This window comes from Schistocerca gregaria, chromosome 3 (genome assembly GCF_023897955.1).
Source record: "Schistocerca gregaria isolate iqSchGreg1 chromosome 3, iqSchGreg1.2, whole genome shotgun sequence".
Lineage (NCBI taxonomy): Eukaryota > Metazoa > Arthropoda > Insecta > Orthoptera > Acrididae > Schistocerca > Schistocerca gregaria.
This window is the reverse complement of record NC_064922.1, coordinates 394,201,346-394,226,905: the sequence shown is the minus strand read 5'-3', so window position 1 is coordinate 394,226,905 and position 25,560 is coordinate 394,201,346. Positions and strand designations below refer to the sequence as shown.

Sequence of the window (25,560 nt, the reverse complement as noted above, 5' to 3'; positions counted from 1 at the left end):
GCCCATGCTTATTTTTTAAATTCTAATGATCATTGATCATTTCCGTCGTATCCCGGAATATTGACCATACATATATATTTGTTGTTGTGGTCTTCAGTCCTGAGACTGGTTTCATGCAGCTCTCCATGCTACTCTGTCCCGTGCAAGCTTCCTCATCTCCTAGAACCTACTGCAACCTACATCCTTCTGAATCTGTTTAGTGTATGCATCTCTTGGTCTCCCTCTACGATTTTTACCCTCCACGCTGCCCTCCAATATTAAATTGGTGATCGCTTGATGCCTCAGAACATGTCCTAGCAACCGATCTCTTCTTCTAGTCAAGTTGTACCACAAACTTCTCTTTTCCCCAATCCTATTCAGTACCTCCTCATTAGTTATGTGATGTACCCATCTAATCTTCAGAATTCTTGTGTAGCACCACATTTCGAAAGCTTCTATTCGCTTCTTGTCCAAACTAGTTATCGTCCACGTTTCACTTCCATACATGGCTACTCTCCATACAAATACTTTCAGAAACGACACTTAAATCTATACTCGATGTTAACAAACTTCTCTTCTTCAGAAACGCTTTCCTTGCCGTACATATAAACCCTGCTGGAGTCCATGCTGTACTGAGAATGGTCAGTGGAGGTACTCACGAGCGTGGCGGCGAGCCCGGCGGCGACGGCCCACCCCCAGCCGCCCTCCGGCGCCGCGCCGGCGGTCCCCTTGCTGCTGCTGTCGGCGCCCGCTGCCATCTGCCCAGTACTGCTGCCGCTGCCGCTGCCGCCTTCCGAGCGAGTCCGCCCCGCCGACTCACCGCCGCCGCGTCCGACCGCCACGGATGTAGACTGCAGGCCAGCCCCCACTACAACACACGCAGACGGTCACACGTGACGGGACGGGGCGGTCGCGTGGCCGCTGGGCCGGCGGGCCGGCCACTGCGCATTGCGTAACAGCGGCACCTCCACCAACACTACCGTACATCGGTACTGGGCCGCTTTATGTAAGGAACCTGTCCGTGTTCTATACTCCTAGTAGTAGCTACTAGTGCTCTTGTCCTTCGTCGATATGCCACTACTCCCTACTGATCAAAACCAGGAACTATTAAAACACTGTATGGACCAGGACGGGAAAAGGAGAACCGGGACTGACGTCCAATTGTCGACGAGGTCATTACAGAGGCGAACTTAAAGCTCGTAAGGAGGTGACAAGACAGGATGCCAAGGAGAATCAGCCGTGTCCTTTTCAAAGGAACTACCGAGTGTCCCTTTTAGAGGACCCTTGCCTTAATCGATTCAGGGAAACCACTGGAAGCTCACATCTGGCTGGTTGGACGGGTATTTAAACTGTACTCGTCCTGAGTGCGAGTTCGTTGTTGTAGCCACTGAGCCACTGCTTTCGCTAGCTGAAATGCAACACACATAGTCGCCTTCATATACACTACTGGCCTTTAAAATTGCTACACTACGAAGATGACGTGCTACAGACTCGAAATTTAACTGACAGGTAGAAGATGCTGTGATATGCAAATAATTGGCTTTTTCAGAGCATTCACACAAGGTTGGCGCCAGAGGCGACACCTACAGCGTGCTGACATGAGGAGAGTTTCCAACCGATTTCTCATACACAAACAGCAGTTGACCGGCGTTGCCTGGTAAAACGTTGTTGCGATGCCTCGTGTAAGAGGAGAAATGCGTACCATCACTTTTCTGACTTTGATGATGGTCGGATTGTAGCCTATCGCGATTGCGGTTTATCGTATCGCGACATTGCTGCTCGTGTTGGTCGAGATCCAATGACTGTTAGCAGAATATGGAATCGGTAGGTTCAGGAGGGTAATACGGAACGCTGTCCTGCATGCCAACGGCCTCGTATAACTAGCAGTCGACATGACAGGCATCTTATCCGCATGGCTGTAACGGATCGTGCAGCCACGTCGCGATCCCCAAGTCAGCAGATGGGGACGTTTGCAAGACAACAACCATCTGCACGAACAGTTTGACGACATTTGCAGCAGCGTGGACTAGCAGCTCGGAGACCGTGGCTGCGGTTACACTTGACAGTGCATCACAGACAGGAGCGCCTGCGATGGTGTACTCAACGACGAACCTGGGTGCACGAATGGCAAAACGTCGGATGAATCCCGGTTTTGTTTACAGCATCATGATGATCGCATCCGTGTTTGGCGACATCGCGGTGAATTCACACTGGAAGAGTGTATTCGTCATCGCCATACTGGCGTATCACCCTGCGTGATGGTATGGGGTGCCATTGGTTACGTATCTCGGTCACCTCTTGTTCCCATTGACGGCAGTTTTGATCAGTGGACGTTACATTTCAGATGTGTTACAACCCGTGGTGCTACCCTTTATTCGATCCCTGCGAAACCCCACATTTAAGCAGGATAATGTACTACCACATATTGCAGGTCCTGTACAGGCCTTTCTGGATTCAGAAAATGTTCGACTGCTGCCCTGGCCAGCACATTGTCCAGATCTCTCACCAACTGAAAACGTCTGGTCAATGGTGGCCGAGCAACTGGCTCCTCACAATACGTCGGTCACTACACTTGATGAACTGTGGTATCGTGTTGAAGCTGCATGGGCAGCTGTACGTGTACACGCCATCCAAGCTCTGTTTGACTCAATGCCCAGGCGTATCAAGGCCGTTATTTCGGGCGGAGGTGGTTGTTCTGGGTACTGATTTCTCAAGATGTATGCACCCAAATTGAGTGAAAATGTAATCACATTTCAGTTCTAGTATAATATATTTATCCAATGAATACCCGTTTATCATCTGCATTTCTTCTTGGTGTAGCAATTTTAATGGCCAGTGGTGTAGTACAGTACTCTTCAATCCGCTCGCGACTCACTACCCACCTTCAGAGATTCAGTTATTTGTATCTCCGAACTGTCTCTGGCGCCCTTTAGTTGTCCCTCGAGATACGCATTGTAGGTTCTCTGTAGTTCAGAAAGTTGGAGACAGGTACAGGCAGACGCCAAGCTGTGATGGGAGGTCATGAATAGTACCTAGGTAGTTCATACTGAGATCCTACAAGACTGTGGCTTTACTCGTTGAAAAACGTCGTAACACGTTCACTTCTCGCATAATTGTGGGCCCTGCACTCTTCGATTCGTTAGCTAACCTGTTCAACCAAGACTTCTCTTAAGCGACCATATTGATCTCGATATCAGTGCTGACACCAGATCAACACAGGATGCTGAGAAGCAGTACTCCTGCCCCCACATCATCCACCACATCCGGTCTCTAGATTAAGGAAGTACACTACCACTCCCAGTCATAAAAAATTGTTCAAACTTTCGTGAATACTTCTTAATGTGTTGTCTTTTGGCCCCTTGTACTGGCGTTTTCAGTCATGGGCGTATAAAGACGAGCGCCATCAGGTAATACATCTAGAAACTTTTACAGCATTGTTATTTAAAATAAAAGAAACAAAGTCTCTGAATTTTCTCGCAAACGTAACTTAAACAAATTCTGAATTGCAATGTGTTCTAAATGACTTCACTGAAATATGAAGAACAGGTGACAACTTGAGATACTCCAAACTGAGGACACTTCATCCAATGAATACCACCTATCACCAACATCAGACGATGTGCAGGAATAGCATTAGCTTCCTTAGCCCACTTCGTCTCAAGCCCACACTGAATTTGTCATTTTCAGCATCGGTGTCAGTGTTTTGTCAGTGGAAATGCGGTAACAAGACAATGGACCAGGACAAGGAGTGACTTCGAATGCGGACCAGTCACAGTATGTCTGAGAAAAAATCCGTCAAAGACACTTCAACTGTTCTAAAGCTGTCCAAGACGACTGTTCGTAACATGGTTATGATGTGGAACACGAAGGAACAACTACACTAAATCAAAACCAGGCAGACCTCATACACTGACAGACAGGAGCCGTCCGGCATTGCGAAATATCATTGCTGAAAACCATATGAAATAAGCGTAAAGGATCCCTCGTGAATTCCCAAGTGGTGACAGAAATCTAGCATAATGAGTGCACGTCGGAGATGAAAAGGATTGCTTACAGCAGTGCATCACTACCTCATAAGCCACACATTTCTGTGGTAGTGTGGTAAGCTACGATTGAGGTGGTATAAAGAGCAACGACGCCGGAAGTTGGATGACAGAAAACGAGTCATTTGGAATAATGAACCACACTATACACTGTGGCAATCTGATGGAAGGCTACTGGTTTGGCGAATTCTTGGAGAACTTTGCCTGCCACCATGTAGATCACCAGTGAGAGAAACGTTCAATGTCTCTGAAAGTAAAATTTTGTCAAACGATCCGAGTAAAAACCCTAAGACGTTTTGGTCGTCGCACAATAAGCGGTTCTAAATCCTCTATTCGTTCACTCAGTGACCATTCTGGTGTGAAGGTAAAAGAGAGAAGACCGAAATGCTGAATTCGATCGTCCGAAATTCTTTTCACATCGGGCCGGTCCCTACTTACAGTCATCGTACCAACCTCGAAATGGCAGATTCTGAGATAACCCATCGCGGAACTGAAAAGCAACTATGGTCTCTTAGTAGTGGAAATTCATCAGGACCAGAGGAGACACCCAAAAGATTTTTATAAAGAACTTGCTCCCCTTCTAACAGTAGTTTCTCGTAGATCGTTGGAGCAGCTAAGGGTACCTAGCGACTCCAAAAAAGAACAGGTCATTAACGTTGTCAAGAATGGTGCTAGGACAGATGCACATAATTATAGGCTTATATAGTTCAAGTCATTCTGTTGTAGAATTGTAGAGAATGTCTTATATTCAAGAATTTCAACGTTTTTGCAGAAAGAAAATCTCCTCTATAAAAATAAACATGGATTCCTCAAACAGGGGTACTGCGAAACTCAGCTCTCTGTGGTGCTCCACGTGATCTACACTGATAAGCCAAAACATTATGATCACTGCCGAGTGCGACGTTGGATACCCCCTGGTGGCGTTGCGGGCACGTGACGCTTTGATGTCGTTGTTGAACATGGAGCTCTGCAGCAGATTATCCCTACGTGTTCACATGTTGACCCAACGATACCATCAATTACGATTGCACTGGACACGGGGTCATTGAGATTCGACGGTCGATCAATGGAGATGTGTCGGCTCTTCGGGTGAATCACATTTTTTTTTACACTAGGTGGATGGTCGTCTCCACAAACGTCGTCATCGAGGTGAACGGCGAGTGGAAAACGTTCAGCCGGCCCGTTATTCACACGAATTACATGACCTGTGCGTAGTTATCTAAGACTACGTACCTCCACAACCTATCTTCAACTGTCGGATCCCTAATACGCAGAATCAGTGATGTATTTCGTCCTAAAGACAGACAAACAAGCCCTTATCGGGTTGTTGTTGTTGTGGTCTTCAGTCCTGAGACTGGTTCGATGCAGCTCTCCATGCTACTCTATTCTGTGCAAGCTTCTTCATCTCCCAGTACCTACTGCAGCCTACATCCTTCTGAATCTTCTTAGTGTATTCATATCTTGGTCTCCCTCTACGATTTTTACCCTCCACGCTGCCCTCCAGTACCAAATTGGTGATCCCTTGATGCTTCAGAACATGTCCTACCAACCGATCCCTTCTTCTAGTCAAGTTGTGCCACAAACTCCTCTTCTCCCCAGTTGTATTCAGTACCTCCTCATTAGTTATGTGATCTACCCATCTAATCTTCAGCATTCTTCTGTAGCGCCACATTTCGAAAGCTTCTAGTCTCTTCTTGTCTAAACTATTTATCGTCCATGTTTCACTTCCATACATGACTACACTCCATACAAATACTTTCAGAAACGACTTTCTGACACTTAAATCAATACTCGATGTTTACAAATTTCTCTTATTCAGAAACGCTTTCCTTGCCATTGCCAATCTACATTTAAGCGGGTGGTCATAATGTTTTGGTTCATCAGTGTACTTGCATATTGGTGTATAGCGCCGTAGACAACAGCGCTCAGGTAGATGCCGTGTTCCTTAATTTCAGCAAGGCATCTGACATCTTCCCACAATGCTGCTTAGTAAAATACCGAGCATAGAACCAGATTTGGGACTGGACTGAAGACTTCCTTGCAGACAGAACTCAACATGCGGCTCTTAACGGAACACAATCTACAGATGAAAAGGTAATTTCCAACTTATCCCAAGGAAGTGTGCTAGAACTATTACTATTTACAGTGTACATAAATGATCTAATAGAAAGCCTTGGAGGCTCTTTATGACTGTTCGCAGATGACATGGTTGTCTATAAGAAAGTAACAATGCCAGAAAACGGTATACATTTGCAGAATGACCTGCAGAGATTTGATGGCTGGTGCAGGCTCTCCCAGTAGACTCAGAACGTAAATAAATGCAACATACTGCGCATACATAGGAAAAGAAACCCACTACTGTACGACTACACTATTGATGACAAATTCCTGGGAACAGTATCTACCGTAAAATATCTAGGAGTAAGTATCCAGAGCAGCGCGGGGTAGCCGAGCGGTGTAGGGCGCCTTGTCACGGCCCGCGCTGTCTAGGGCGCCTTGTCTACATCTATATCTACATTTATACTCCGCAAGCCACCCAACGGTGTGTAGCGTAGGGCACTTTACGTGTCACTGTCATTACCTCCCTTTCCTGTTCCAGTCGCGTATGGTTCGCGGGAAAAACGACTGCCGGAAAGCCTCCGTGCGCGCTCGAATCTCTCCAATTTTACATTCGTGGTCTCCTGGGGAGGTATAAGTAGGGGGAAGCAATATATTCGATACATCCAGAAACGCACTCTCTCGAAAGCTGGACAGCAAGCTACACCGCGATGCAGAGCGCCTGTCTTGCAGAGTCTGTCACTTGACTTTGTTAAACATCTCCGTAACGTAATCACGCTTACCAAATAACTCTGTGACGAAACGCGCCGCTATTCTTTGGATCTTCTCTGTCTCCTCTGTCGATCCGACCTGATACGGATCCCACACTTATGAGTAATACTCAAATATAGGTCGAACGAGTGTTTTGTAAGCCACCTCCTTTGTTGATGGACTACGTTTTCTAAGGACTCTGCCAATGAATCTCAATCTGGCACCCGCCTTACCAACAATTAATTTTATATGATCATTCCACTTCAAATCGTTCAGTACGCATACTCCCAGATGTTTTACAGAAGTAATTGCTACCAGTGTTTTTTCCGCTATCATATAATCATACAATAAAGGATCCTTCTTTTTATGTATTCGCAATAGATTACATTTGTCTATGTTATGGGTCAGTTGCCACTCCCTGCACGAAGTGTCTATCCGCTGCAGATCTTCCTGCATTTCGCTACAATTTTCTAATGCTGCAACTTCTCTGTATACTACAGCATCATCCGCGAAAAGCCGCATGGAACTTCAGACACAGCGAAACTACCACTACGCTTTAAACTGTTGGACGTCCACGACCCCCGCGGCTCCCCCGCCGTCGGAGGTTCGAGTCTTCCCTCGGGCTCGGGTGTGTGTGTTGTCCTTAGCCCAAGTTAGTTTCAGTTAGATTAAGTAGTGTCTAAGCTTAGGGACCGATGTCCTCAGTGGTGTGGTCCCGTAAGACCTTACCACAAACTTCCAAATTTTAACTATCCAGAGCAGTCTCAAGTGGATGGACCACATAAAACAAATAACAGGGAAAACAGATGACAGGATGAGATTCGTAGGAAGGACCTCGAGGAAATGTAACTCATCCACGAGAGAGGTGGCTTACAAGGCGCTTATTCGACCGTTTCTTGATTACTGTTCATGAATCTGAGGCTCTTATCGGTTAGGACTGATTGAAGAGATAGATAAGATCTAAATAAGAGAGGCACGTTTTATCGCAGGGTCTTATAGACGTCGCAAGAGCGTCATAGAAATAGTCATCAAACTGCAGTGGCAGACGTTGCAAGAAAGGTGTTATGTAGCAGGGAGAAGTTTACCATGAGATTTTCAAGTGAACCCTTTCCGGGAAGAGTCGGACAGCATATGAATTCCTCCCACATACGTATCACGAAATGACCACGACTAGGCAATTCGAAAAATTAAAGCTAATACACAGGACTACCGATAATCATTCTACCCGCGTGCCGTTGGCGCCTGGGAGGAGGGCAGTGAAACCAGAACTACCTTCCGCCACACACCGTTAGGTAGCTTGCGGGGTACAATTAACCTGTAGATGTAGATAACCTGCCAGATATCCAAAAACCTCTGCTGAGGATTCATTACCTCCTGTCACAGCAGACGGTGCTGCAGCCTCACAACCGAAACTTTTGTCCGGTATCTCTACTTCCTCATTCAGCATGACCATGGCATCAGCCTATCAGGGAAAATTCCACATAGCAAACTCGATGACAGGAATCGTTGTTGGTGGTCTTGCGGTCCTACAGATGAAGCATTCGACAGTGGAATGTAACGGAGATTCTTTCCTAGCAGCAATAAACTTCTCTCGGAGGTGGATGCTGGTAAAAACGATCTCGTATCTGCGAAAATAAATTCTTCAGGCAATCATGGCTCAGCCGTCCTCTTACAATATATTTAATTCCGATTGACAGAAAGTCAGAATGAAGGCCAAATAAAGAATTAATTGATGTTACCAGTTCTTTCTCGAATGACAGAAGTTACTTTCTGTTGCCAACCTACATTCTTACAGCAAAAATACATTTTACGGAGGATAGTTTTCGAGAGCTGCTCGTTAATTCCGTAACCGATTGCTAATGTCTTTTTGTCGACCATTCTACGAGTATTTAGAACGTCAAATGAGTCATTAACATCCCGAAAGAAATCTGCCCTCTGCTCTTCTTCTGGCAACAAATAACAAATTGTCTGAGCCATGGTATTTGAAAAATGTTGCAGGGCTAGATATACAAGTTGGCTGTCTCTACCTTTAACACTGAGGTGAAATTGTGACGGTTCGGTGCACATTTTAATTTCTGCTTTATCTAATGATAGCAGCTTCTCGTTTGTCGCGTTTGTAATTACTTCCCCACCGGAATGCTTTACGCTGCCGTCAATAAAGTGACTGCAAAGAATTCCATCATTTCTCTGGAGTGCATCAGGGGTATTATTAACTCTTGTACCGATATTTTGGCTGACAACCTTGCAGCCATATTCCAGGTGAAGTAATCTGAGTAAGGGACGTCTTAAAATATCCACACTCTTTCCGCAGGGTCCTGTCGATGCGAAAAAAATGAAATGACGTGGTCAATATGCAGGTCGTTCCACATACATCGATTTTTCGGTCCAAGATCGGGAACGACTGCGGCAACACTAGCTATCCAGTTTAGTAACGTCGGTGTCATCTGAATGTCAAACTCATAAAATATCGACTGTTTCCATCGAGAACAAAGTCTACGAACCAAAGAACAAGCACGTTACTATGTGGGCCTACAACACGATCTTTCAATACATCAAATATCACACTTCCATCGACGTTCATTTCGTCAAAGGCAACATATGCACACGCTCGATGTCAGAAAATGCCTGTCCCTTAGCTTCCGTCAAATGCAAAATATCACTCAACCTTCCAGTGCTACAATGGAACGAGGACCATCCTTTTAAGGTTGAAATTCCAGTAGTGAAAAATCGAGTTTGTTCCTTAAAAAAAGTACGTCACTTTTTAGAGATAGCCTGAAGTGTCAAGGATTTGCATATGCTCTCTCTGTTCTACTTGGTTTAATTGTTTCTAGAGAACAAACAGCTGATTTTCAGAGAAAATTTTCTTCAAAACATCCTTCACTTTATTAGATTATTTCTAGTCAATTGACTCTCCGATAGAGACAAATGGCCTGCAGTTTCTATGTCAAAAGTCTCCCTTTTCAAAACATGGTACAGTTTTGAGCTTTATCCTCCTGTGCTCTAATACTTTCACTAAATGGTTCAAATGGCTCTGAGCACTATGGGACTTAATATCTGCGGTCATCAGTCATCTAGAACTTAGAACTATTTAAACCTAACTAACCTAAGGACAGCACACACATCCATGCCCGAGGCAGGATTCGAACCTGCGACCGTAGCAGTCGCGCGGTTGCGGACTGAAGCGCCTAGAACCGCTCGACCACCGTGGCCGGCAATACTTTCACTAGATTCCTGAGATGATGCGTTATTCATTTTCTAGGTTCGGTAAATCAGTTAACATTGATTGATCGACTATGGGTCTCTTGAATGTCAAGTTCTAAACCGTTTCAAGTGCCCTTTTCGGACTTGCTGTCAACTGAAACATGCAATCCCTGCCCAGCTTTCTTGGAATTGTCTTTCATCATTTGTACAAAACCTGAAACAAACTGCCAGATTCACACACGGTAATGCATATGTTTCAAAACTTTTCTGGCGCTTATGTACAACAGCTATGCTCGCAAGTTTCGTACCTAATTGTCTGATTTAAAAGGCCGTGTGCAAACACCAGAATTTGACGCATAAACGTGGTCTTTTAAGTAACACTTCTCGGTCCACATTCTTTGGAGCTGTGTGTCCTTGTGGAATTGATGGAAGGTAATTCCAGTTCACTTCGGTTTCCTGCTGTAAGGAGACAAGAAACCGTTGACAGCATACCCAGAAATTTTTTCGTAAACACAAATACACGGAATAACTTTCCTGCGTGCCCCCCCCCCCCCCTTCTCCCTCTCTCTCTCTCTCTCACTCACACACACACACACACACACACACACACACACACAAAGACAACTTCCAATGTTAACCGTAGTTTCCAAGCTGCTATAGCCACGCCCTTCGACATGACTTCATGCGCAGAACAACGATTTTCTCACTCAGTCTGCCCATTACATTCGGGCCACCTCTGCGCAAAAATCGCAGGTCGATCCTGGTTCGGCACACAGATATAGTTAAGATTTATTCTAAGAACAAAATATTACTGAAACAGTTCAAGAGATTGTATTAAAGAATTTTAATAAACTGTTTGAATATTAAGTAAATTTTTCAAGAGACTTTAATTTATAAAACCTTTTTTTAGTCTAGCACCAACACCCATGCCAAACTCCAGATAGCTATACTTTTAAATTTGCAATGGAAACTCAAGAGTAGGCTACAGGTAACAAATAATTATTATTTGCACTATTTATACTATATTCTGGTTTCTCATGTGAACAGGTCATAGAAATCATATGTTACTTTCAAAAAAATCCCGAAGTATTCACATGCAAGATGCGAAAAAGTGTGTAGGTGTTTGAAAGGAGGGAGAAAGTAATAAATGTCAATACCTTTCGGCCAGTTTCTGATATCATTAAAATTTACATATCAGAAAGAAGACTGCAAGGTCGAAAATTCGAGTTCATCCAAGTCGGCATATCCTACTGACGTTCTTCGCCTTTCAGTAAATAGCTTCACATTACTACCAAAGAATTGGCAGTCCAAAAAATTTCAGCTATTATTAACCATTAAAGTTGTTACACATCATTTAAGTATGTATCACACATCACAGCAGCGAACATTCTGTGGCGTTTGTTGCAAACTGTGTAACAGGCGGAATCGCCCAGTGTTAGGGAAACCGTCCAGGAGTTTCAGAAAAACGAAATTTCATAAAATATTAATTTTTGAAGATACAGTGAAACCGATTCCTTTTAAAACACTTGTAATGCATATACAGTCAACTCTACTAAGAGAAACAAACCACTTCGTCTTTTTTTAATGAACACACCGCCATTTGGCTGTATTGTTGTTTATTTAATTACGACTCAGGTTCCGCCCTTTTATGCCATTTTCAAGTGATTGAGTTTATGTCATTAACATATATTGCAGGACATCAAGCTCAAAATTGATGTCCTGCAATATATACACATCAAAAAAGTTTTGCATCACCTCAGTTCCGAGACTTCCGGAACCTGTACAGAAAATTGGAATAGAGATCAAATAAATACAATATCAGTCCTTTTTATTGCTCATGAAAACCACACATTGCATGTTGTACCACCATACAACGAGACCTTCAGAGGTAGTGGTCCAGATTGTTGAACACACAACGGTACCTATAATACCCAGTAGCACGTTCTCTTGCATTGCTGCATGCCTGTGTTCGTAGTGGCGTACTAACCACTAGTTCAACAAGGCACTGTTGGTCCAGATTGTCCCACTCTTCAAAGGCGATTCGGCGTAGATGCTTCAGAGTGGTTGGTGGGTCACGTCGTCCATGAACACCCCTTTTCAATCTCAGGCATGTTCGATACGGTTAATGTCTGGAGAAAATCCTGGCCACTCAAGTCGAGCGATGTCGTTATCCTGAAGGAAGTCATTCAAAGGATGTGCACGATGGGCGCGCGAATTGTCGTCCATGAAGACAAATTCCTCGCTAATATGCTACCGATATGGAGGATGACATTCACGTATCGTACAGCCGTTACGGCGCCTTCCACGACCACCAACGGCGAGCGTGCGTCCCAGACAAGGCCACTCCAAAACAGCAGGGAACCTCCACCTCGCTACACTAACTGGACAGTGTGTCTAAGGCGTTGTCTGACCGTATTGCCTCCAAACACGTCTCCGACGATTGTCTGGTTGAAGGCATATGTGACACTCATTGGTGAAGAGTACATGATGCCAATCCTGAGCAGTCCATTCGGCAAGTTGTTGGGCCCATATGTATCGCTCTGCATGGTGTCGTGGTTGCCAAGATGGACCTCGCCATGGACGTAGGGAGTGAAATTGCACATCATGCAGCCAATTAAGCACAGCTTGTGTCGTAACATGACGCCCTGTGACTGCACGAGAAGTATTATTGAACATGGTGGCGTTGCTGTCAGGGTTCCTCCGAGCCATAATCTGTAGGTAGTGGTCATTCACTGGAGTAATAGCCCTTTGGCGGCCTGAGCGAGGCATGTGTTTGACAGTTCCTGTCTCTCTGTATCTCCTCCATGTCCGCACAACATCGGGTTTTTTCATTCCGAGACGCCTGGACACTTCCCTTCCTGGCACAAAGTAACAATGCGGACGCGATAGAACCGCCGTATTGACCTCTAGGCATGGTTAAACTACAGACAACACGAGCCTTGTACCTCCCTCCTGGTGGAATGACTGGAACTGATCGGCTGTCGGAGCCCCTCCGTCTAATAGGCGCTGCTCATGCATGGTTGTTTACATCTTTGGGCGGGTTTAGTGACATCTCTGAACAGTCAAAGGGACTGTGTCTGTGATACAATATCCACAGCCAACGTCTATCTTCAGGAGCCTGGGAACCGGGGTGATGCAAAACTTTTTTGATGCGTGTATGTTAATGACATAAACTCAGTCACTTGAAAATGGCATAAAAGGCATAACAGGCCGAAACCTGAGTCGTAATTAAATAAACAACAGTACAGTCAAATGGCGGTATGTTCATTTAAAAATTTAGACTGTTGTTCAGCGATATCAAATACTGTTCACTTTGTCTTCGTTATCTCCATACTGTCATGGCAAAGCCTAGTGATATAGTGAGACAGGCCTCCAGCTCGCATCTAACAAGTTCCCTTCAGTGCGGAAGCCGAAATGACATGTACAAAAGGACTTAAGAAAGTAATTTACACGTGTTGCCCCACACTAAGACAACTGTGCAAAGATGACGCATTGTCGGAAAAGAGAATGATCCGCGTGTTATAGAGACAATGTTCTGCTGCAGTACGGATTTTCTACATATTCGGATCACAAACTAACACTCCTACTTACATCGATGAAATGTGTGATAGAGAAAGAAATTTGTACATAGTTGCACAAAATGCTTGTCAAATCTGGATTTCACATGTAGTTATAGGAACGTGTTTTCAAGCTACCGTGTTCTCTGCTATAGAAAAGCAGTGTAGCATCTTACGCTCGTGCTTAGATACTACTGAAGAAAGTGCAGATGAAACAGAGAATCGGGACACGTATCTTGTGAGCACAGCACTCTATTCGTGGCCGACGTTTCTCGAGGCACGAAATACAAGCCGAAGATACTCTTCCTTTTTTTGTGAAAAACACTGCAAGTGCACGTTCTAGCTAACATCCGAGATAAAGTGTTCTAATTTAGTTCATATTTCACATTTATTAGTCACACTTCAAGGAGTGTATTGAAGCCCATTAAGAACTGAAAGTCAGTTAGGCGTTTGAAATCGATGTTCCGTCTGTAGCATTACATTTTTAAACATTCTTTGATCACTCTGTATGTGGAAAATAGAAAGAAAAATAAAGATTTATTTTTGTCAAAGATGTTAAACTTCTTTGGAATTTTGTAAAACTGCTATTCTATGTCGTTTTCAACAAGTGAAACTCTAACTTTCTCTATCCTTTCCCTTTTGCGGGCTCGAAGAGATTGAATGTAAGTCTTATGTAATCCCGTTTGCTGGCAATACTTAAGCTATTCATTATACTTAATCAAGTGCAGTTACTGCAAAATCAGTAACCTCTTTCATTTCCATTATCATGAATATAATTTTCATTGTATCTGTGTGATTCTCGGCGGCCTTCGACGTGAAGCAGGGAGCGGATTGATCGATGATGAAACGACAGAACACTATTCGCGTTCTATCAATAAGTCTTCGTTAGTAGAAAACAGAACTGTACTGAGATGAATTTGCTGATCATTTCTTTATTTTACAAAATTTTCCGCGTGAGATTTGTTCTCAACTGAATGGTCACACATAATGGAAGATCGACGCCACCCAAAATGTTCACTGTCCTGATGCGCCACAACATTTTTCTACTGCCGGTGCCTTCTCTTCATGCCCAGTCTCTTAAACTTCAGCCTGCTCTTCATCATAACTAAATTGTGATTTAAGTCTGTGCTTTCTTGTCGCGATAATTAAGTTATGTGAAGTCTTAAATTATTCGCAATATTTTTTGTAACGTCGCTTATTGAGAAACTTTTCATTGGCACATCTCAAAATCCAAGAAAGGCACGTTTCAGGTCCAACCAAAAGTTCCTTCATGTTTAATCCCAGACATGCTCGGGTGGGGTGGGGGGGGGGGGCGGAAGGGGGGATGTGGGGCGGGGGTACGCTATGAACCTCTTACTCGATATATATGTACACAGTAATTATATTTTCAAAGTGCGTACAATGCAGTGGTATTCAAGAAACATCAATGCTAGTAGAAACATCAATGCTGAGTTCATATACATTTCACTGAATCGTACATTTTACTTAGGAGGATTAGTGGCTCACGCGAGAAGAGGTTACGTCCATGTGCCCACATATTCCTCAATGGGCACCGTCTGAGGTTATCAAGGTGAGCAGAAGGTCAGATTCGCCCTTATCGAAAGGCCACAGTTTGTCTCCAGTTGTAAAAAGTATCTCCTGCTTCCCGTTCCCTACGAAGATGAGATACAGCCTGCTAACAGCTTCATGAAATGAGCCATGTACGTTCATTGTTCGGCACAACAAACATTTGTCGATCTAAAGTTTTATAGTAACAAGAATGATGATGATAATAGCGTAATAATAATAATAGTAACAATAATAATAATAATAATAATGAGACTAATAATGGTTACAATAATCAGGGACAGTTTTATCATCGGAATTTATATCGCATTGCTTGCTTTTCAGGAGGAGCAGGCTTCAAATTCCGTTGCAACCAACGTCTCTAAAATTGTCCATGATTGTCCTAAAACTCTTCCAGCGATTGAAAGTATTCTCTGGTAAGGGCACAGATTTCCATCGTCGTACACTTCGAAACTGTGCTCCGCCCCTAATGCTATCAACGTGGTATTTCTATCCTCTAACGTTATCAACTTGGTATTTCTACTTGGCATTACTTCTAATCTTTATTCCGAGGTACAAATGTATAGACGGATATTATTTTTGGTACCAATCACGTACTGAGTATAGTGTTATAGTTTCAAGTAAACCACCAAACCAGCTTCTGCGGGAGTCGGTAGTGTCGTAAAAAGTGATCGATTAGCACCAGTTTTCAAAATAAACAGTAGTAACAACGCTGCTCAAGTTCGCCAGCGCATGACGCAGAGTGACAGCTTACGGAACAGTTAGAGCCAAACTCATTTTGGAACTGAACTGCTGGTAGCAACTGACCCGAAATTCTCCACACTGCTATGATAACGGATTGGAGGCTACGATAGTGTTGTATGATTGATAGCTACAAGTGTCGCAACTTCCACAATGAGAATGTTGTAACTGATTTCAATTTCGAAACGTACAGTAGAAAATATTGTGAAGTTTCTGCCTTACCCTTCTCCATCCTTTTTTATTTCTTACAGAGACACGTATCAGTATGTCCAGCAATTTATTCGCTTAGCAACTTGTCTGCGGGCTAGAAAACTAGGAAATTACACAGTTCTTTTTATATGAAATAAAGCTACTTCCACAACTTGCGAATGTTAGTTACAGTTGCTTTGTAAAAGACGTATAATATTTTACTACGAAATACACGGTATTCAAAAGAATTATTCTCAAATTCGTTATCTTGATAATGGTCCTAGCATTGTCAAAATCTGCCAGGTAACCTGTAACGTCATTTAGTCCGACAACTAAAGTAACTATAGTAATCACGAAACTGTTTCCAAGTTGAGATAATAACTGTAAAACACAATCTCAATAGTACTGTTATTAGCCGACAAATTTCTGACTTCTGTCTCACATGTGAGAAATAGAGCGCGTACTGTTACTGTTTTTTTTGGGGGGGGGGGGGGGGAGGGGGGGAGAAAGCACAGAAAGTTACTTGAATTTGAGTAGATGCATTACGACCCTTATACATGGTCGATTCACATGAATGTGACCACCGTCTATGTCCGAGGTCAACATGCAGTAACCACTCACAGATAGATGGTAGATGGCAGCACTGGCAGTGAAGGGTATATAAACCATGCGGGGATAGATCGGAACACAGTGCAGTCGTTGTCATAATGTGGAAACGCAGCCAGTTATCTGATGTCCGAGCCATGTGTGGAATCATTTCCGAAACTGCTAGGTTTGCATACTGTTCGCATGCCGCCGTGGTGAAAGTACTGTTCATGGCGAAACGGCGCTATCCAAAATCGATGTCGAGGCAACTGTGGTACACCACGGGCCAGATGACAGGGGTGAACGGCGGCTACGGAGGGGCGAAATGACATGCACCTATTGAATAACTACCCGGTGAGATAAGCCAAGGGGCTACCAACAGTATCTCCTGAACACTCATTCAGCGACCGTTGCTGCGTACGGGTATCCGTGCCTGGTTTATACATCCACGCCGACTGCTGTTCACTGACGACGAAGATGGAACTTGCACGCCAATGCCGCATCTGGACGTCCATCGAGTGACGACAGGTGGCCTTTCCAGATGAATCCCGTTTTATGCTTCCCCGGAATTATTTCCTTACGGCCGTTGGCGTGTACGGCGTGAAACGTCAAAAGCAAACACCCTGCAACCAGGAGAGAGAGTGTTATGCCGGAGCCAAGGTAGCCCCTGAGGGCCGGCAACCCATATTACACCATAGAGGACGGGGTTCTCTATGTCCGAGGCGTACCATAAGCACCATGGTAAACAACGGCTATTTACATACAAGATAATGGAAACAGACATTACAAGTACTACTTCCAGCAGGGGGAGCTGGAGCCACGGCCTGCAGGAAGTATCACTAAGCCAAAACCGGATTGGCTGGAGACAGATATTTAGGGGCTAGAACCAGCCCCGAAGATCACTCCAGATGCCGACCTCGTTGTCTGCGACCGCTGAATATTATGTATTTGTATATGAATTGGGCTTTTACTAGTGTGTGTTTGTGTTACCATGAACCTTTGTGGGAAATTAGAAGTGAACTTTTGTTTGCCTCAATTAGGAGACTTTGACTGGCACCGTTATTGTTATCTTTCTTTTGTTGTTCAGTCATCAGTCTTGAAAACATACATAAATAAAAGCTGTGTATGTGAAAAATTGCGAATTGTCAGTCACTACAGAGAGCGTTGGGAATGTTACCGTGGTATTCCGTGGTTGATTTCGTCATCCTGGAAGGCATAATGGATCAACACAACTACTTGTCTATCCTTGGGGATCATGTCCACCCTTGCACGCAGTTTCCTTTCGCTCGGCACGATGGCATCTATAAGCAGGACAGTACAACGTGTCACACAACTCTCCGTACACATATCGTATTTCGAAGAGCACGTTTACCATGCTCTCCTGGCCGCCAAACTCCCCAGATGTGAACCAAATCGAGAAACTGTGCGACAACCTCGTTCGGGGTGTTCGCGCCGAGGATTCTCAACCGAGAAACTCAGAGCAGCTGTCCACAACACTAGAATCCGCATGGCTCCACATCCCTATCGGCTCTTTCCAGAGCCTCTTTGACTCTCTTACTGAATGTCTCGTTCTCCAGAAGATAGTTATTCAGGCTTTTGATAGGTGATCACATTAATGTGACAGGTGAGTTCAGAACATTAATTTGAATGCTGGCCTTCTTCTTCTTGCGTTACGGCCTCTGTAGAACCACGGGTAACCCATCTTCTCCTCCCACAACCTCTTCATTCTTTCTTTTCTTCTCTCCCACTCTCCTTCTGAGATCTTCAGTGTTCTTTTCTCCTGTCGGCTCCACTGGTGACACTCTAATCTTCCTGTATTCTTTTATGTCGTTGATCTACGGCATATTGATCGGTGTATATTTGTTCCTCCAATTTTCCTTTCTTTTGACCTTGATCCCCAATTCCAACCAGTCCTTCCAAAGTTCAAAATCCCACTTGGTTCCTGTCTTCCCTCTTGTCCTGCCTGTTGTTTCCCACACTGTCTTCGTCATTCTGTTCATACTCATCCTAACTACATGGCCAGCAAACCTTGCCGTTTTGAGTCTGATTTCCTCGGATATTGTTCTCATGTTCCGGTACAATTCTTCCCTAAGTATTCGCATCCACCGCTCTCCACCTCTTTTGGGACCTACTATTTACTCAATATTTTTCTCTTTTCTTTCTCTAGTTGTTCTGTCCCATTTCTTCCTAGTGTCATCGTCTCATCAGCATATAATACTGCATTCCTCCACGTTGCCTTGTAGTGGCTTATCTTTGCCTCTGTGGATATATTCTTTTTATTGTATACCTCTCTCATTATACAGAAGGCTGACCTCATCTTCTTTATCCTCTCTGTTATTCTCTTCTTGCTCCTGTTCCTTCCTGTTATAAATTCTCCCAGGTATTTCAATTTATCCACTATTTGCATAGTGCCTTCCGGTGTTTTCCAGTCTGCAGTGATATTTAATGTCTTTATCTTCTTACAGGCGATCCTCAGTCCCACCTTTCTGGCTACCTTACTTAAGATGTCAAGTAGTTTCTTTGCGTTTTCTTCCGTCTCACGTACTACTGTTATGTCGTCTGCAAAGGCTAGGCAGTCCACTTGAGCCCTGTTACCCTTTTTGTCCCCCACATGATACTTCAGTATTCCCATTTCCTCGTTTATTGCTCTCAACTGCCTGATCACTTCGTCCAGTGCTACACTGAACAACAATGGTGACAACACTTCTCCCTGTTTAACACCAGTCTTGATCTCAAATTCTTCTGACAGTGCTCCTCTGAATCTCACCCTTGTTTTCGTGTACGTCAGAATTTCTTTTATGAGTTCTTGTGTAGTTCCATCAAGTCCTCTGTTCTTCAGGATCCTAACAAGAGTCTGTCCATCGATGGAGTCATATGCTTTTGTGAAGTCCAAGAAGGTTATTACGGTCTTTTTGTTTTTTAAGGACCTACGTTCTATCAGTTGCTTCAGGATAAATATCTGTTCTATACAACCTCTTCCCTTCCTGAATTCCGCCTGTTAGCCGCCAACTGTACTTTCTACCTGTTCTTCTACTGTTTTGAGCAATAGTTTTGACAGCACCTCGTATCCGACCTCTAGTAGCGATATTCCTCTGTAATTGTTTGTATCTCTCTCGTCCCCCTGCTTATGTATTGGTACTACAATTCCATTCTTCCATCCTTCTGGTAACTGCTTTGTTCTCCAGATCTGGTGGATTATGTTGGTCGTGTTGTCCATTGCTTTGTTGCCTCCCCACATTATCGTCTCGGCTGCTATACCATCTTCTCCAGTTGCCTTATTATTCTTGAGATCGCTGGTCTGTAAGTAAAGGTATAACTTTTACGTTTTACAAACTCTAACAACAGTGATGAGGAAGATCGCAAGTTGTACTTGCATATATAATAGGCTTTCGTGCTCCTAAAGAAGAATGATGAATGTTCTTGCAAGTTGGGTGATCCCCCAGCATCAACAGTCCGTAATATAATTCTGGATTTAAAGTATTCACCATATGCATTCCTAATAAGTTATATAGATGTCTGTTAGCGTTTTGTTGTTTTAAAAGCCTACTAGCAATGTCTGGGGGACAGAAGCTCTCCCAGTATGTGAGAATTATTTGAGTGAAAAACCTTCATTTCGCTCTATTGTTAAAAGCTGCAGGGAGAGAGATGAGTCCTCCCCCAACCGAACATCTCACGCACTCGTAACAAGGTTGACAAAGACGTGTGTACTGTGGCTCCGTCTTGATGAAAATATCTATAAACTCGATCATCTACCGACAGTTGATCCACATATGGATTAAAAAGATTCTGGATGTACCAGCCAGCACTAACATTTGTGTGAAAGAATCTTGTTACTGTGCGGACTCCAGATACAGCTCACCAAATAGCAGTCTTCAGAGTAATGACTGGCATTTTGAGATGCAAAATGGCGCACATTCTGTGAGTTAACGTGCAGCGACAGGCTGAACTGTGACTCTTCTGAAGAAATGAAAAGCTGAGCACACAAATCCCCTCATTCCGCTTCAGTCAGACGCCACTGCCAGCACTAAACACACCACCGTACTCATGCACAACAGTAAATTTGTAAGGATGCAGATGCAGGTCCCTTTCGACAATATTTCTTCTTAATTCCCATTTGCACAGATGAATGGTGTTGAGATTTCATAGGATTATATTAGAGCCTTTCCTTCAATCGATAAATGTTTTCTTGTGCTCGAACTTTCGGACAGTTACGGCTTTTATTCGCTGTTGAGACCTTTTCGCGCGTTTCTGCCACTGTCTTGTATTGCAAACTTTCCCGGCGGTTTTGGCAAAACGCTTCCAACCTTAAACTCTTGCAGAGACACGTATGCACACGTTTTCCACCAATTGCGTTACGCAAACAGTGGACAACGAACAAGCGCTGTTTTATCGTGGAACACCATTTTGTGTCGCATTCAACTGCTGCTTCTCTCACTCACTCAAACGCAAAGACACAGCGAAGCAGTCGGGGCAGAGGGTGCGGGAGATGTACATGCACAGACACGTGACAACAGACAAATGCTGCATCGAAAACACGCTTTCCAGCACATTTTCTGTGATGGGCAGTTGTTCTCTTCATAATATCTTATAAATATTTCCCGGGCTTTTTTTTTCGCTCGCTCTGTGCATACTCTTGGTTACTTGCTAGCGTTCTTCAAGACAAACCCTAAATGGGTATCTGTAAGCTTCTGTCCTAATAGTGTATCTCTGCAAACATTTCTTGATGTTTGGTGCCGTGGTCTTCGAGAGTACTATGATTTGATAAACTCCTTAGGAGGAAGCCACGTTGACTGCTGCAAAAAACTATTTCTTCACTGTTAAATGATAAGCTGACCTTTATCATGCAGCCATTTTGTAGAATGTAGGCACTATTAAGAACGCATACCGTCAGCCATGCATGCCTCAGGTTATTATTATTTACTTAATGCTCATATCATTCTTAAATGCAGTAATTGGATAATGGGTGATAAATCTGGCACGGTTGTCGCCTGAAAGCAATTAAAGGATTCAGTACTAGCCAAGGTGGTTTCATCCCCAAGTCGATTGAAATGTAATCATCAGTGAATCGTTCTCAATTGTGTTCTCATTTAGTACCGGACATTGGTTCGTTGTAAGTACTGTACTTATTTTTGTAGCCATCTTTTCACAGTCTGGGTTCGTACAGCATTTTTTTTTTTGCTCAAAAATGCTTATTTTATTATATTCTTTTTATCACTACCTCCGGCATGAGTAATATTTATTCAGCTGCAAGTGAATCATATACATTAAAATTCGATTATTTTTGTGTCGGCACTTGTGGCCGAGCGCTTCGAGGCGCTTCAGTCCGGAACCGCGCTGCTGCTACTACGGTCGCAGGTTCGAATCCTGCCTAGATGTGTGTGATGTCCGTAGATTAGTTAGGTTTAAGTAGTTCTAAGTCTAGGGGATTGATGACATATTTTAAGTCCCATAGAGCTTAGAGCCATTTGAAGCATTTGAACTTTATTTTTGTGTCACCTGATTTCATTTGTTTCCTAAATGATGACGGTTTCCAAATTCCTTATTTCTGAACTACTCCTGTGCAATTTTAATTTGCGCACTTGCTATCGTCAGTATTAATACTACAAACATTAATAGTACAGAGGCTGTTTAAAGATTTAATCGTCACTCCGCAGTCAGTGGTCACCAATGAGGAGTTTGTTCAAATGTGTGTGAAATCTTATGGGACTTTAACTGCTAAGGTCATCAGTCCCTAAGCTTACACACTACTTAACCTAAATTATCCTAAGGACAAACACACACACACACTCATGCCCGAGGGAGGACTCGAACCTCCACCGGGATCAGCCGCACAGTCCATGACCGCAGCGCCTGAGACCGCTCTGCTAATCCCGCGCGGCGAGTTTGTTCCTGGTCGGTACGACGAGAACCAGTTCGGGCCATTGGTTCATTAGGATGCCGACTTGCTGAACACCTGTTGGCTCAAGGACACCTGTGACGCTCTTCCTGAGCGCTTTTAACCCAAAAATTTCCAAATGCAGAGTACAGTTAAACTGGCCTTTGCGAAATGCGGTGTCTGTCCACAAATGGTCCATTAAGAAAGCCACTTTTGTTATTTTCATTAGAGAGATAACATATTCGAGTCGAGTATCATACGATGGGCTGCAGAGGAGGATCTGTAACCGCTTTGCACTCGTCTGTGAACCGTTCTTCAGCCGCAATGGCTTTAAGATTCGCTGACTTGTTTAAGAACAGGTATAGCAATTCGCTAGCACAGACAGCAAGCACAGGTTTCAGTAACTTTCACAACAAGAATGATATACTAAGAATCTTGTGTGTAATTTACTTCCTTTAGTACAGACGAATACCAGGGCAACCCTTGCAACAAGATCGCTGTCCATCCTTTCCTCAAGTGGCCTTCTCCCTTACTAATATGGTGGTGCAATATTTGATAAAAAACAAAACATTTATAATGCGTGACTAAAAGTTATACAGTATTTAAAATTATTAACGAAATAAACAAACTTTCAGTATAACATTGTGCTTTCTTAATGTATTCCCAATATATGGCATTAATTAAATATATTTTCCTGTTGAATAAAACATATTTGTTGGCGTTATATTGGCAACGTTTGACTTGTATCACGTCCTCGAGCTATGCACTTCAGGATTTGAGCAGTGCAGTTAAGAAACTCCACTCTGTTTTCTTCCAACCACTAAGCAATGGTCGTTGGTTTTTACGCATAACCATTATTGTACAAAAAAGTATCGACTTTTTTTACCAGGATACGTGAACATCCTGTTCTCTAAAACACTTTCACGATCACCTCCGATCGTTTTGCCTATCATCAGCGATTTTCACGGTCGCCACAACACACTCCAATAAAAATCACCCTGCAGCCATCTGCTACATCAACTGCCATCGATATGAGTTGGCACATCATGGAGCATGCCTCATGGCTCCAAAAAAATCTGTTCCCGAGCTCTGCATGCACCATGAGTGATGTTTGTATGCATTCTTCGTTTCTTAACAGATCATTCATTCGCTGATCTTTGCAGATCAGTGTAATGGAAGTTCTCAGCAATAGTCGACAAGGGTGCGTGATGCCGTGTAGTAGCGTTAGAACTCAGTGGTCCCTATCAGTTAATACACAACGAGAAGAGCGTTACCTTAAGGCACAGGAACAGTGAAAACCAGATACTCCAGAAACAGACTGCTCTTTGTATGCACAGCGGTAAGTTGATAAACATGTCGTATGTCCCAGAATAAGAAACATGTTGTCCGCGATCCGACTTTTTATTCGAGTAAGCAGCTCTCCAGATGTGACACGGTGGTTTCGCCTCTTGTGGCCCGGCGTAACAACTTTTCTCCTGGACACCTGGCACCACCTCTGCGTCGCCTCTTTTAGTGTACATGTACGGACGGAGAAAAAATAGGCATCTCAAAAAATAATTAATGTGGTGTAATGAAATTTCGGGAATACATTTGTCTAGGTAACGTATGTATTAAAATTGCAAGATCACAGGTAAATGTAAGGGCGAGATAGTCCATTGCAAATGTGAAATGCTGGTGCATTAATGACCGGTATAACAGCCAGAAGCTAAACTCAAGCAGGCAAACGAACATGCATTGTGTTGTACAGGTGATGAGTGGGATGGAGTTCCATGCCTGTTGCACTTGCTCGGTCAATAGAGGAACGGTTAATGCTGGTTGTGTATGACACTAGATTTATCGTCCATTGATGTCTAATACGTGCTCGATTGGAGACAGATCTGGTGATCGAGCAGGGTAAGAAAACATGCCCACATTCTTTAGAGCATCCTGAGTTACAACAGCGCTACGTGGGCGAGCGTTATCCTGTTAGAAATCACCGCCTGGAATGCTGTTCATGAATGGCGGCACAACAGGTTGAATCACAAGACTGGCGTACAGTTTTGCGGTCAGGGAGCGTGGGATAACCACGAGAGGGCTCGTGCTGTCATACGAAATCCCAACCCAGACCATAACTCCAGGGTTTAGGTCCAGTGCATTTAGCATGGAGACAGATTGTTTGCGGACTCTCGTCTGGCTCCCTATTAAGAAACACACGGCCGTCACTGGCATCGAAGCAGAACCAGCTTTCATCAAAAACCACAAGAGACCAACACCTTGCCCTCCAATGAGCTCTCGCTTGACACCACAGAAGTCGCAAATGGCGGTGGCTTGGGGTCAATTGAATGCACGTTACAGGATGTCTGTTTGGGATCTGTCCTTGAAGTAACCGAATTGTAACAGCTCGTTGTGTCACTGTGGTGACAACTGCTACTCAAGTTGTTGTTACAGATGCAGTACGATGCGCCAGAGTCGTATGCCGAACACGATGGATAGTCTTCCTTCTCGGTAGTGGTGCGTGGCCGTCCAAAGACCAGTTTTCTTGCGACCGTAGGTTCTCGTGTCTACCGCTGCCAGCCATCATGCACAGTGGCTACATTCCTGCCAACTCTTTCTGCAGTATTGCAAATGGCTCTGAGCACTATGGGACTTGACTTCTGAGCTCATCAGTCCCCTAGAACTTAGAACTACTTAAACCTAACTAACCTATGGACACCACATACATGCATGCCCGAGGCAGGATTCGGACCTGTGACCGTAGCGGTCTCGCGGTTCCAGACTGCAGCGCCTAGAACCGCTCGGTCACTCAGGCCGGCGCAGTATCGCAGATGGTACATCCAGCTTCTTGCTCCCTCTTACATGACTTCGTTCTATATCAGTGACGTCTTGATAATGGCATCTTTGCCATCTTAAAGCCATTCTTGGCTAACATCAACTCACCACTTCCTAACTCAAAAGTAACTAACAGTTATAGTGTGCATTTAGAGCAAACCTGATATGCATCCTCATAGTGTTGCTACTAGCGCCGCACTTACGCGAC

The 25,560-nt window shown here is 43.9% G+C and overlaps 1 protein-coding gene across 7 annotated transcripts in view; it reads right to left on the bottom strand.

The window, feature by feature from the left end:
- LOC126354343 (uncharacterized) overlaps positions 1 to 25,560 on the bottom strand; it is a 322,836-nt gene that overhangs the window by 92,634 nt on the left and 204,642 nt on the right. For all 7 annotated transcript variants that reach the window (XM_050003914.1, XM_050003916.1, XM_050003915.1 and 4 more), the window contains one exon: positions 639 to 847. In XM_050003914.1, the coding sequence (XP_049859871.1) occupies positions 639 to 737 (99 nt within the window). In that variant the 5' untranslated portion in view covers positions 738 to 847. The remainder of the gene's footprint in view (positions 1 to 638; positions 848 to 25,560) is intronic.